General features: G+C 51.5%; 1 protein-coding gene across 1 annotated transcript in view; it reads left to right on the top strand.

Moving 5' to 3' along the window:
- Positions 1–14,774, top strand: part of TOX2 (TOX high mobility group box family member 2) — a 152,105-nt gene that overhangs the window by 119,170 nt on the left and 18,161 nt on the right. Inside the window, exons 4-5 of the mRNA XM_063404670.1 lie at positions 7,572–7,811; positions 12,049–12,276. Coding sequence (XP_063260740.1) covers positions 7,572–7,811; positions 12,049–12,276 — 468 coding nt within the window. The remainder of the gene's footprint in view (positions 1–7,571; positions 7,812–12,048; positions 12,277–14,774) is intronic.

The following is a 14,774-nucleotide window of genomic DNA, read 5'->3' on the forward strand; positions in this document are numbered from 1 at the left end:
TGAGATTACAGGTTTGGGTGATAGAGGTAACAGTGTTAACATAACACACTCAGACATCTGCAAGACATTTGACTTGGAAGCACAAAATCTATTGAGGAAGTTGAACAATACAAACCCAGAGTTGCACAGGTTTGGTGGGCTGGATTGTCACTCTGTCTGCCTGGAGGGTTTTATGTTTCTGCCAAAGGAAGCATTAAATAATTGCCAGTGGAGCTGGCAGATGATGATGCAGTGAGCAGGGAGGTGGCAGAAGGCTGAGATGCAGAGCTTTTGGCATGGCCTGGTAAACTGATCCCCAGTAAAGAATAAGTGCTTGGGAAAACAGTATTGCCCGCCTTGCAGGAGCAAAAAAAGTCTTTCAAGGTGAGGACTCCTCTCCCTATAGATGGTGGCTCTGGAAAAGGGGTGTGAGGTGCTTCGGGTGCTGCTGAGGGAGATGTCCAACAAAAAGCATCCAGAGCAATGAGCAGGGTGGGGAACATGGAGAGAGTGCAGAGCCCTGTGTCTTTGGCCAGAGCAGGAAGGGGTTGATGGGGCTCTGCAAGAGCTCTGGGGAAGGACAAACTGTGAGAGCCCTCCAGTCTGGCCAGGGCTGGGCTGGGAGCCCCAGGGATGGGCGGTGAGCTCCAGGGATGGGCTGTGAGCCCCAGGGATGGGCGGTGAGCTCCAGGGATGGGCGGTGAGCTCCAGGGATGGGCTGTGAGCCCCAGGGATGGGCTGTGAGCCCCAGGGATGGGCTGTGAGCTCCAGGGATGGGCTGTGAGCTCCAGGGCTGTGAGCTCCAGGGATGGGCTGTGAGCTCCAGGGCTGTGAGCTCCAGGGATGGGCTGTGAGCTCCAGGGCTGTGAGCTCCAGGGCTGTGAGCTCCAGGAATGGGCTCTGAGCTCCAGAGCTGGCGGCACAGGCTGGCCATGGAGGCTGCATTCTGGGCTTGCTTCAAGAATCAACCACAGGGTGATGTTACAAGTGAATCCACCGCCCTGGGCAGCTTCTGAAGCCCACCTGACAGGGAGGGCTTCCCCACCTCCTCACTGCCCTCCTCTCTCCATGCCCTGCCCGTGTGGTGCCCCACGGGCTCACAGAGGTGCTTTAGATCCCCCATGTCAGTGTCACAGCCACCACAATAAAAGCAGGAATGCTCATGAAACCAAGGGCTGGGGAAAGCTGTGCCTTCAGCCCTGCCCCAGGGCATGCCTGTGTCTCAGAAATGCTTTTTTAAAATCATGGATGTGGATTCTTCCTCTCTGCTGCCTGGCTCTAAGTCCAGAGATGCTCCTTCAGATCGTGTTTGCAAATTTGAGTCTGTAAAACCTTTTTTTTTTCCACTGTGTTCAATGAAGACAAACTGTAATTTCAAAATAGATCAAAAGAATTTCCCTGTGCCCAAACCCCCAAAGCTGGCACCAGCAGCTCCCATGGGCTCCTGTGGTGCTGCTGCTGGGCCAGCAAAGCCCCCCCGTGGCATCCTGAGGGTACAGATCCCCAGGAGCTGGCAGAGGGGTGCTTGGTTCCTCTGGGAATTGGACACATCCAGGAGGGAAGTGACAACCACAGCTGGGAGCACCAGTGCACAGAGAAATCCTCTGCCATGTGATAAATGCCCCCCCACCTCTACCAAAATAAATTACTTCCTTTTTAAATCCTTTCCAACTGTTCCCCTCGTGTTCGTAATAGGATGATCGGTGGAACCAAAGATGTGGCTGTTACTTTAAAGGATAAATTAGTTTGACTCTTAACTCAATAATTAAAACTGTTATGGCTATGAGCCTGCAGGGATAATGTACTATTATTATAGTCATTTGTTTCAATTAAATGCTTACTGATTTTACAATAGCAGCTGGGCACCTGTGTGAGATAGCTATTACTCTGAACAAGACATCTCAAATTCCAGCAGAAATTTGTCACTGCACTAAAGCATTTTACATAGACCATGAAAGTTTATTAGGAGCAGTTACAAATCGGGAAGAGGAGGGGTGGTAATTGGGGATATATTTTCTTATCAGCTCCTCTCTTTCCTGCTCTCTCTCTTTTTAAAGTAAATCATCTTTAAGTATTTCAGCTATGGTGATGCGTTTACATTGAAACTTCAATACAGAAAAAGCCTGCTGGGAAAACTTTGCTTCAAAGCTGTTCAGGAGATAATTCCTCTCCCTGGTTGATTGTGGTTATAATGGCTTGTTCTTGGGAACAAACCCAAGGAGAGGGAAGCTGTGCTGTCGATGAGCCTGGTGGCTGCCCCTGGAGTAGCTGCTGGGTGAGGAAGGCTCTGACAGCTCAGCTCAGCCCAGCCCACCTGTGTTAACTGACCTTGGGAAGGGTGGAAGTCACAGAATCATGGAATGAGTTGGGTTGGAAGGGACCTTAAAGACATCCCATTCCAACCCCCTGCCATGGTTGCTCCAAGCCCTGTCCAGCCTGGCCTTGGACACTTCCAGGGGTGGGGCAGCCACAGCTGCTCTGGGCACCCCGTGCCAGTGTTTAACATCCTCATCATAAAAAATTTATTTTCTATATCTACTCTAGATCAATTCTCTTTTAGTTCAAAGCCATCACCCTTTGTCCTGTCACAAGAGGCCCTGCTAAAACATCTGCCTGTTCCTTCTTTCTTATACACCCCTTTAGGCCCTGGAAGGGGCTCTCAGTTCTCCCTGGACCCTTCTCCAGGTGCACACCCCCAGTTCTCCCAGCCTGTCTCAATAACAGAGGTGCTGCAGCCTTTGCAGCATCTCCATGGTTTCTGGACTCTCTCCAGCAGTTCCTCGTCCTTCTGATGTTGGGAAGCCCCAGGCTGGGGCAGCTCTTCAGGTGGGATCTCACCTGAGTGGGGCAGAGAGGCAGAATCCCCCCTGTCCTGCTGCCCATGCTGGGGGATGAGCCCAGGACATAGTTTGGTTTCTGGGCTGCCAATACCCATTCCCAGCCTCTCATCCACCAGCACCCCGAGGTCCTTCTCCCCATGGAAGCCTGGTGGTCCCAGGGAGTGATGCCCCTCAGCGGGGCTGCCCCAGCTGCCCACTCCTGCTCACCTTGGCCATTGTCTTCTGCACATCCCCCTTCAGCTCAGGGGGATGCAGTGCAGCAGGGTCAGACAGCGTTTTGTACCAAACTCCAGCCAAATTTCTCCTTCTGCTGCTCCCTGGGTCACACCACCAGTGGTGTGGCACGGATCCCACCTGGGGCTGCAGCCCAGCCAAGCAGGCAGCAGGGCTGGAGCACTTGGAGCATCCCTGCTCCAGGGGCAGAGCACACCACGGGGGATAACGCAGAACCTCGGAGTCTGCACCTCTGCCACAGAGCACAGGGCTTGTTCAGGGCGTGGCCGAGACCAAGGAAGGTGAGAGGAGGAGGAGGAGAAATATCCCATGGAAAGCAAAGGCAGGAGGTGGTTTTAGGGGTGGGACCTGCCTCAAGGCTGCAGTTGGAGTTAGGGTTTAGCAGGAGGCCATTCCACGACACAGCCATCCCTGTCACATCCTGGGACCTGAGCCCCAGCTCTGCTGGCTGGTGCTCCACCCAGCTGGAAAGAGCTGCTTTTTACAGTAGAATCTTGGGGAACAGTTCAGTTGAAGCTGGGCTTGACACATTGGAAACATTATCTGTGCTAGGAGAGCACCCCAGTCCTCGACTGGGCTCTTCCTCATGGCATTTGTCACTCACTGAATTCCCCTTCTCCCCAGAAACAGGGAATGTGGACCACGTGCTATTTTTCAACCTGTTTTTCTCTCCTTCTCTGGATTAGCTGGAGCGTTTATGGGCCCAATATGCATATTCATTAAAAGAATTGAAATATTGTGGAAAAAAAGAAGCTGTCTTTGAGTTAGCACAGCCTTTGGGAATCTGCTAAGTAAGATGCACTTAATTACTTTAGCTATGACTACATCACATTGCACTCTGGGTTTCCTCTGAGATGCAAAACATCTTTTCAGCACAGTCTGCAAACCCATCCTGAGCCTTTTGCAGCACCTCGTGGTGAGCTTGTTGTGCTGAATTCCTGGGATGGAGAGGGGACCTGACCTGGCTCCCACAGCCTGTGCTCCTGGGGAAGGAGCTGGTCACATTTGGAGGGTGGTTATTTAATTCCACGTGTGTTTCCTTTGGGGTTTTTTGGGGCAGGGAAAGGCATGGGGCAGCCTCAGTAAGCCCAGGGCTGGGACTGCATCCCACAGGACCAGGTTGTTTTCTTTCACACAGGGAATGCTGCATTCATTACCTCCTTTCACTTTGGTTTGCCGTGATCACAATTTCATTCATCATTTACTTGCCTAATTAGATCATTTGCTGCAGGGAATCCTCTCAAAATCCTGGTCCTGGGTCTCTCTTTCCTTGGGTCTTTTTTGGGGGGTACCACCTGCTTTGGGTGCCTCTGAAATAGCTCAGTGTCAGCAGGATCCCACAGTGGGAAGCAGGAATAACCCTTTCCCTACCTCGAGTGAGAGCCATCCTCACCCTAAATCCTGTTAAAAAAACTTCAGTGCTGCACACAAACAACTCACCTTCATTGTCACTCCAAATATTTTACAGCTGGAAAACTCAAGTGGATTTTCCACCACTCCTGGGGACACCAGGAGCTGTCACCAGGAGTGATGAGGAGGTGGCAGCCCGGGGGGTTGCTTCCAAAATTGCATTTTTTAAAAAAAGGGAAGTGGAGAGAAATGCAGTGAGTGCCAAATGGTGGGGGCAGCTCCTGCCTGTGCAGGCTGCTCGGCAGGGTCCATGTGAGGAGCTGTGCATGTCCTGCAGAACCTCCTGTGCTGGGGGAGAAGAGATGGAGATGTGGAAAAGGGAGAGAGGATCCAACAATATTCAACTCAAACCACTTTTTTATCATACATTGTAGAATGCTTTGAGTTGGGAGGGACCTTTAAAGGCCATCCACAGCCACCCCTGCCCTGGCAGGGACACCTTCCACTGTCCCAGGCTGCTCCAAGCCCTGTCCAACCTGGCTTTGGGCACTGCCAGCGATCCAGGGACAGCCACAGCTTCTCTGGAAAGGCTGTGCCAGGGTCTTACCACCTCCATTGTAAAAAACTTCTACCTTATATCCAACCTAAATCAACCCTCTTTTAGTTTAAAACCATTCTCCCTTGTCCTATCACCAGAGCCCCTGATTAAAAATCTGTCCCCATCCTTCTTCTGGGGGTCCCTTTAATGATGTTAAGAAATTGGGAGGAGGCGTCTGGGCTAAGATATCCCTGGAGAAGAAGGAAAAATGCTGTGTCTCTGCTACTTGAAAGGGTTCTGTGATGGGGCTGTATGAGCATGGGGCTTCTGGAGGGGTTCTCTGGGCCAGCCTCAGGTTCCTGGTTTTTCTACAGATTTTCAGAGACATTTACAGCGTGTGGCCCATATCCATAATTGCACTCCTGGACTTGTTCTGCTCTGATGCATAAATAACATGCACTGTAAAGAAAAAGTGTGTGATTACATATTTAATGGATAAACGGAGCTGTTGTGGTCCATTGACCACATAATAAAAGTTTCAAAAAAATTGTCTTAATACAGCATTTCCTCAGGAGACTACTGTGGCTGAAACGTGAGCAAGCTATTTTAAATTTTGGAATTTTTTAAGCCACATCTCATAGCCTTCCCCATTTCTCCAACACCCGTCTTCTAAACTTTCCCTTCATTTAAATTTAAAATAAGGACAATAAATTATTCTTCTCCTTAGCAGCTGGCAGATCTTCTCCAGCATGAAAGGTCTGGATTAAACTGACAAAACCCAAGACAAATGTACATTTTTTGGCTGGGGTTTGGGAATGGCTGGCTGCTCAGCAGATGGGTGCTGCTTCCCACCTTGCACGGTCCCTGTCACTGCCTGTCTCACCCAGGCCATTCCCATGACTGCTGAAAATTCAGTTTAAATGTGAAAATTACCTCCCTGGTGCCTCCTGTGCTGCCCAAGCCTGGTGTCCATCCCCATGGCTGCATCATCCTTGGTGCCTTTATCATCAGGACAGGCCAGAGCTCTGCAGTAAGATGCATAATAAGGTTTCAAGGGCACATCATGAGGTTTTAAGGGCACACAAAACCTGACATAATTAATCTCTATGCCCCTAACCAAAGCACAGCTAAGCTCTGTGCCCCTTTGGCCCAAAGCAAAGCCAGCCCTGCTGCCTCCTTGACACCACCAAAGCCAAGGGTAGCAATTCAGTGTGGCCCCAAGTCAGCCTCAGCCAGATTCGTGCTGTTGAAATGCAGGAATATATTTAATTCCTGTGAGTTAAATCCCCTCACTTCACAATCAAAACGGAAAAAGGGCAGATACAGGGAAAGCTGTTCCCCTGACACTGCTGGAGAGTCCAAAGGAGAGCAGAACATTCTGCTGGGTGTGGTGTAAAGCTCTTGATTCCTGACCTGCAGCAGTAAATCTGGGTCTGTGTTTGGATTTACATCCTCTGAAGCCTATGGAGCCCTCAGAGGTCTTCCCTGGGTTTCCTTCTGTGTGTGCTGCTGATGGAGTTTGCAAAGCTCCCCTGGTAATGAGAGATTGCACCTCAGTGGGCTGATCAGGAGCTCAGGTCTTTAAACTCGTGTTAGCATTAATCAGATTAATGTAAAAGTGAAAAAGTCTAGCAAATGTTTCAGATAGGGTTTGCCTCCCTCCCACTCCATGGCTGGACAAGGCTGTGCAGGAGCCAAGCTCTACTAGATCAGCAAGGATGGGTCCTGGGGAGAAATGGAGTTTCAGGGAAAATTATTCAAACTGGAAATGGGGTCTTTATGCAGAAAACAGCAGGGTTTGTTCTCATCTCATCTCATCTCATCTCATCTCATCTCATCTCATCTCATCTCATCTCATCTCATCTCAATCTCATCTCTTATTTGTTTTGTGGTGTAGAGGGGCTGGGCCTGCTGGAATGAGTCCAGAGGAGGCCACGAAGATGCTCCAAAAGCTGGAGCCCCACTGCTCTGGAGCCATGCTGGGACAGCTGGGGGTGTTCATCTGGAGAGGGGAAGGCTCTGGGGAAACATTAGAGCCCCTTCCGGGCCTAAAGGGGCTCCAGAAGAGCTGGAGAGGGATTGGGGACAAGAGATGGAGGGACAGGACAAGAGGGAATGGTTTTAAGTTATAGGAGGGTAGGTTTAGATGGGATATCAGGAAGAGATTCTTCCCTGTGAGGGTGCTGAGGCTTCAGCACAGGGTGCCCAGAGCAGCTGTGGATGCCCCGTCTCTGGAAGTGTCCAAGGCCAGGCGGGCTGAGGCTTGGAGGAGCTTCGCTTCTCCTGGTGATCTCACCATAAATTGCTTTATGGTTTATGGACCGTTTTTTCAGCCCCCTAAGGGGTGCCAGCCACCAGCGGTCCCTGAGGCAGTCAGGGGCACCTTCAGGGCACACAGCCCCACACACAAAGCTGATTTAGCACCTCTCTGTCGGGCTCTTGGGCACAGCAACGGGTGCACGGTGCTCAGCTCTTGTCCCGTTTGGAAGCGAGCTCAAGGAAGGCCTTCCCAGCCATGAACAATTTAAACAATAAATCAGTCCCAAAGCCACTTGGCAGTACGGCAGATGAACAAACAACCAAATAAACGAGTGTATTTGGTGGTGACACGTGCTCTCCTCCTCGCTCAGATCCAGGAGATGGTGCACTCGGACGCCGCGTCCTACGAGTCCAACCGCCAAGTGCCGCTGCTCAACCGGCCCGGCATGCTGGGCGGGCCCATGGGGGCCCTCAGCCAGCCCCAGCTCATCTCCCAGATGGGCATCAGGAGCGGGGTCACCCACGGCTCCCCCTCGCCCCCGGGAAGCAAATCTGCCACCCCCTCTCCCTCCAGTTCCACTCAGGAAGAGGAGACCGAGTCGCATTACAAGGTACGTGCGGTCGCGCCGGGCTGGACGCGGAATGGCTTCTCAGGGAGGGATAAACTGGGCTGAATAAAACCACGGGCTTCTGGTCTTGTTTTTACATTTATAGTGGGAGACTTCCCCAAGGGTGAGAGCTGTTCCCAGCCCAGGGTGAGGTCCAGCACGGCAGGCTGGCACTCACACAGCAGGTTTGGAGATCAGAGCTGTTCTTGTGCCTCCACGTTTTACCAGGTCCACCAGGCTACAGGATTTCCTGGATGATGGTTATGATGAGCAAAGCAGCTTCGGGGCTGAGTCTGCAAATGCTTGGAGCTAAATTAGATTTCTGATGCTGGGTAGAGGAGACTGAAACAGGGAGGGAAAATAACTCATGGTGGGATTTAACTGAGCTCATTGGACATGGCTTGCTAAGGAAAACAAACAGGAACTAAAGGGGTCTCTGCCTTTTAGTTCACCCAGGTGGTGTTCTAAGTAGTCAGCAGTGTGCCAAATGGTCTCTACAGCCAACACAACTGCTGCTGAGTGTGGCACCAACAAACCCAAGGAATTCCTGGGGGTTTGGGCGCATCTTGGTTGCTGCCCATCTCTCTCCAAATGCACCAGGAAAGCCAAACCACACGTGCCACGTTCCAGGAGTCTGTGGCTGTTATGTATTGAGGGCAAACTGCAGCCATCACAGTGCCTCTGTGCCTGCAGGTGAATTACTGGACTCCCCGGGGAATTTGATTAAAGCCATCCACGGAAAACCTTCTCGTGGAAGGTGCTGGCCCAAGGCACTGGTATTGTAACCTTGTCCCACCCAAATGGACTGTTGTGACAGGGTTTGAATGTAACACCAGAGCAACAAACAGTGCACGGGCTGAAAAACTAGGAAAATGCTAGGACTGAGCAAAAACCTTTTCCTCTTCATGGAAATCCAGGAAAATTGATCCCCATCAGTCCTGTAGGTTTTCATCCATTGGCAGATTTCACTTCAGATAGGAGCATTTCAAAGCAGAGCGCTTATGTGGGTGGAAACACAGCTGCAGTGGATAAAATTGTAAAAAGAAGGGATACACAAGGTTAAAAACAAAAGGAGTTTTACAAACTCTGTAATTCCATGTTCAGGAGACACTGTGGGAGGGGTTGTGCTGCTGGATCCCACAGTCTGCTGTCTCTCAAAGTCTGTGTCACAAAGCTGCAGGCAAGGACCTGGGAGCTGAAATCTTTCATGTCAGGAAAAAATGAGTTTCAGTTTAGTGACACACCAGGCTCTGTGTCTGTGCCTCCACCAGCATCACCCAGCTTTCCTGTCAGCCACCCAGGAGTCCCAGAGGAGGACACAGCCTCGGGGCTGGGTCTTCCATTTTCTGGAGCCATTGGAGCCCATGGGGTAGGAAGAGCTTGGAGATGTCCAGATGATGACACCTTGCAGAGATTAGAATTTTTCCTAATCCTTTAGGCAATCCCCCTCATTCTTCTGTCCTGTAAACCCTCCAAACAGGTGGCAGAGATGTGTTTGATGGAGGAGGAGATGCTGAGTGTGAGGACAGCAGCAGACCCACGCTGTGGCCTGCAGGTTTCTGTTTGCTTTCCCTGTCTGCACAGCTGCTGCCTTCACCCATCAGTCACTTTTTCATGTGACTATTAAGGGCTTTTCTACAACAAGTCATCAAAATGACATCTAACGAGCAGAAATTAATCTTGTGAGCGAGAAGGTCACAGGTTAAAGAAATGAATCTGATGCCAGCAGGTCCCTCAGGTCCTCTGAGCCAGGGAGCTTATGAATTTCAGAGGTCTCTGAGCCTCACGGTGTATTTACCTGCTTCATAACTTCATGAATGGGAGGGACAGGTGGGTACAGCCCAAATTCCAGCTGGATTAGTGGTCACTCCCCATAGTTATTAAAATCATGGTGTCCACAAGGTTTCAGCTCTTCCTGGGTTCAACATCTACAAAGGCACCAAATTTCTGGGGTCACATCATTGCCACAGTCCACATCTTCTGCTGCCTCTCCAGGGCAGTTCCAGTGCCAGTGGCCACCACAGGCAGGTGGCCAAGCTCTTCATCCCCCTGCCCGAGCCTCCCTGGTCCCTTTGACCATGGGGATGACCCCTGGGGGTGCAGATGCTCTGGGGCAGAGAGGCACTGGCTCACTGGGGGTTGATTTAGCCATGAACATGGTTCAGGTTGGTCCAGACTCTTCTGAGGTCCATGCCCAGGCTGTTGTCTCATCCCACGGAAAACCCTATGAATACCAAATCCTGATCTGCCCTGCTCCCTGCTGCTGTTTTCCTTGAATCCCACGAGGTCTTTGGTGCTGCCTGAGCTGTAAATCCAGCTGGGGCTGTGCTGCTGCTGTTCCAGCTCCTTGCCTTGGTCAGTGGCTGTGTGGGAGCAGGTTGCCCACGGCACTCCACTGAATCAAATGGGATCACAGTTAGTTAAAATACCATCTCACTTACTAATAGGCTGAAGCCCTGTCATGCATTTTTTTTCCTCCTAATAAGCTGGCCTTTCACCTCCAGGCCTCCCATTCAAGCCCAATTGGGCAATTTTAAATTAAATGCAATTTTTGTGGTCTCTCTGCTCATTCACTAATGGTCACTGTCTGTTTGACAAATGTCACTGCGCTGATACTGAAATTAATGACCAGTCAAGAGCTGCAGAGCGGGGAACAGGAACGCTGCTGCCCTTTTCCTCCCCATGCCTGGCCTGAGCCAGCTGAAGGGAAGCCTCTTAAATCCTGGCACTGCCAAGAACATGCTCAGACTGACAAATCCATCAGGAGAAGAGGCTGTTTGTCCCCAGCTCAGCTGGAGGCACAGTTGTCACAAGGTCTTGGTGTTTAGAGCTGTGTCTTTCCAAGTAATTCAACAACCTGTGCCCCTGATGGTAGTGCCTGGAGCTGGGGGCCTGCAGGTGGAGGGGCTGGTGTCCTGTTTGCCCTCAAGGATGCAGAGATCCAGCCAATGCTTTCATTCTCTGCCATCTGGTGTATTTAGGTTTTCCTTCATTATAAAATAAGGGTAATGGTGCTTCCCTGTAGTGTGAGCTCTCACTGGACACAGTTAATGTGTTGAAAGCTTTGATGGGTATCCAAGAGTTTTCCAGGGGTCTTTTCCTTTGCATATCCTCCCATGGAGGCTTCTGCAGTCCCCTGTATTCATAGAATCATAGATTGTCATGAGTTGTACCCACAGGATCACCCAGCCCAGCTCCTGTCCCTGCACAGACATCCCAAAATCCCACCCTGTTCATCCCTGCAGCGCTGTCCAAAGGCTCCTGGAGCTCTGGCAGCCTCGGGGCCGTGCCCATTCCCTGGGGAGCCTGGGCAGTGCCAGCACCCTCTGAAGGAAGAGCCTTTTCCTAATACACTGCATCCCAAGGGAGACTGATACTGGATTTTCTTTCCATGCTGCCCTCAGTGGAAGCATCCCTGTTTCCAGCCTTGCTGTTTCACTTCCCAGCCCAGTGGCAGCATTTTGTGCTGAGCAGCCACAAGGGCCAGCTCCTGTTCCCTGTGTCCTGCTCCCCTGAGTTCCAACACCCACTGGGCAGTGAGTGTGGACACAGCCATTCCTGGTCACCCAGCTGCACCCAGAGCAGTTGGAATAGTGATCAGCAGGGGCAAAGCACTTAATTTGTGTGATTAAAATAGTTCAATTCCTGGATATTTTCTGGATAGGTGTACACGTATGTTAGCAGGATGGAGCAAGTTTTGGATGGCCCTGGTGTGATGTTTGATGTGATGCTGGTGTTGGTCAGTGCTCACATCTCTGCTGGAATGGGGAGGTGAGGGAAGTCAGGAGCAGCTGGCAAAGGAGGCTGACAGGATGGAAATCAGAAACATGTGGAAGCCAAGTTTGGAACATTCATGGACTGCTAAAGCAATCTAGCTGGGAAGCATTTGGAGAGGATCCAGAAGAGGATCAAGGAGTGAGTGAGCTGGGGAGGAGGGCGGGCAAGGAGAGTGACTGAGGACTGGAAAGCCCCAGACTCAGAGTAGGGACAAAGGGATGAACCCAAACTATGAGCTGGTCTGAGAGGAGGCCCCAAAGCAGGCTCAGACATCCACCAGCAGTTTGTGCAATGATCCAAGAGGCTCCTGAGGGACAAAGTGACCCCCAGGGCTGCTCCCCCCTCTCCACTGGGACATCTCCCCTCCCCATTCCCTCTCTCATCTCCTTGGCTCAGTAGCTGCAGCAGGGGTGCACCAGCCCACTCCCAGCCGACTGCTAAGGTTCATCTCTTGGTTTTGCAGGCCACTGGAGAGAAAAGACCTTCAACAGACCTGGGCAAAAAGCCCAAAAGCCAAAAGAAGAAGAAAAAGAAGGACCCCAATGAGCCCCAGAAGCCCGTGTCAGCCTACGCCCTGTTTTTCAGAGACACACAAGCAGCCATCAAAGGGCAAAACCCCAACGCCACCTTCGGGGACGTGTCAAAAATCGTGGCCTCCATGTGGGACAGTCTGGGAGAAGAACAAAAGCAAGTGAGTCACTGGGTTATTTATTTTTGTCTTTCAGCTGTTGAAATGTGTATTTCCACGGTGCAGGGCATCTCCCCAGGCATGTTCAGGGCATGGCCAGGGGCTTCCACAGGCTGAAGTGCAGGACCAGAGGCTGTTTTTAGGAGCAGTGCTGAAGTGCCCACTGTGCAAAAATCGCTGTTGTTGCGTGGGCAAGAGCAAATTTTTATGGCAACTAATTATTGTTGATAAGCTCATACTCTGCACAGCCATCAGTGACCTTTCCCTGACGTGGGGTTTTACAGCTTGAGAAGGGAGAAGGGTTTGTATTTGCTTATTTACTTACAAGGAGTGACAGCCAACTGGCTAAACACTATTAACTCCCTGTACTGCTGGCTTCAAATCCAGCGTTCAGGCTTTAAAAGCTTCAGAAGGAGATGTCTGAAGTGGCCTCACAGAGGAAACCTTGCTGCCCCAAAGCTGTCAGCCACTTTCCGTCTGCTTCACACAGAGAATTCCGGGTCCTGCTTTCCCTCCTTGGTTGCTGCTGAGTCAGTTACAAAAGCTGTAATTGCTTGTTGCCTATTGAGAGAACCCCAGGGAACACCTCCCGGAGCAAGGATGGCTTTTTATCAGGCAGAGTGAGGTCTGGCAAGGTGTGTGATGTGTCCTGGGCCCAAACAGGCTTTAGCTGGGAGCACTTCTCCTGGAGCCTGGCCACAGCTCCAGCCAGGTGTCCATGGCCAGCTCTGGAGGCAGCTCCATCTGGGGAGAGAGCAGCAGGGAGGGAAAAAGCCATTTAACTGGAAGTTATGCTGGGAAATAACCTTGATTTCCTCCCCACACTGAGTCAGGAGTAAGAGCAGAGGATCTTCAGGGATGAAAGCCCTTCTGCTGTTCCCTTTTCTCCTCTTTTGGTGGATCACTGTAGGACCATGCAGGCAGAAATTCCTCATCCGAAGAGGGGACTCCAGCCCTGGGAAGATGCAGCATAGGTGCTGGGTTTGTGCTGTTGGTTCAGGAGTGTGGAAAAGCTTTATGCCACCTCTTTCTCCTGCTTGTATTCCCCTTTGTGCCCCTCCTTTACCCCACCAGGTTCCAAGCACAGCCACAGTTTGGGCCCTGAGCACAGCTCGGAGTAGCAGCGTTGCAGCCCCGACTCAGCGCAGTGCAAACGCTCGGCTCTTAATTAACAGCAGGGATTAAACCAGCCCGTTTATCTTCCCTGCTAACTCTCCCTCCTCCTTCTTTTTCATGAGCTCGCAGCAGCCTCGCCGTCTCTTTACACACGCTTTCTAAGTGGCTCCATTTCTCCCTCCGTAATTGATTTAATTAAGTCATTTGTTCCTTGTCTGAATGCTTAAATATTAACTTCCTGGCTTTGTCTCCAGCTGGATACTTCTCTCCCACAAGTTACCTCCCTGCCTGGGACTCTGGCTGGAGGAACACGATTTCTCCTTGGCTCTGGGACCCTGTGGCTGGTTTGTGTGATGTGGCACGTTCACTCTGGAAGTGTCTGGCTGGAGGAGAGTTTATTTAGCCCCTGTTTGCTTTCCTCGGCCAGCATCCCTGGTGAAGCTTTTTTTAGATTCATGAGGCAATGCAATGGAAAGGGAAAAAGGAAAAGAAAATTTTAAAATGCCTTCAATATGTGAAAACAAGTGCCTGGGCTGTCCTGTAGGTGTTTCCTGCCCAGGGCTGCAGGAAATGGTGCTCACGTTCCCTGGGAAGGCAAGCAGGCATTCCAAGTGCTCTCCTGGCACACCTGGAGAGGGGATGGAGCAGCACAGCCTGGCACCACTGCCCAAAATCCTGCTGCAACCTGGTAGGCCAGCCTGCCACGTGGCTGCACCAGGCTGTGGGTCAGCCCATCAGCAAGGCAGGATTGTGCTCTGGGAAGGGGTGGAAAAGCTGAAGAAGGGAAGTGTTTCATCAGGGATGCTGCTCTTAGCTTTGTGAACAGCAGTGGCTTCACGTCCTCACTGCAGGAAGCAGTGCAGAGGACAAACTGGGGAAAAGCCAGCACAGAGGTGGCACAGCAGGCAAGCAAGAGCCAAATCTTGGTATTTTGGCTCAATTACGACCAAAGTTTTAGTTAGAGAACAGTTCCCCTCTTCCTGGTGGATTTGAGGCTGTAGGATCTTCTCCGAACCCGGTCCCACACTTGGATCCCCAGAGGTGCAGACCCCAGCCCCAGCAGTTCTTTACATCCCTGGAATTCCTGCTCCAGAGGAGGTTTACAGACCTTATCCCGTGCCTTTCAGTGGGCCCAGCATGGGCCCAGTCCTGGGGGTGTTTAGGGTCCCACCCTGTGGGAAAGCAGCAGGCAGTTCCAGGGAAGCTGCTCCATAAACCCAGGGCATTTCCTGATTCCCCCATGTGAGCAGCCCCTGACACGTCCCTGCTGTGCCTGCCCCGTGTCCATCCATCCCCCCAGCTCCATCCTGCACACAGGGGGTGCACAGAGGTGGGGTGGCCCCCTGGCAGTGCCAAAGGGCTGAGGGAAGCCCAGTGCTGGTGGC

This window comes from Prinia subflava, chromosome 8 (assembly GCF_021018805.1).
Source record: "Prinia subflava isolate CZ2003 ecotype Zambia chromosome 8, Cam_Psub_1.2, whole genome shotgun sequence".
Lineage (NCBI taxonomy): Eukaryota > Metazoa > Chordata > Aves > Passeriformes > Cisticolidae > Prinia > Prinia subflava.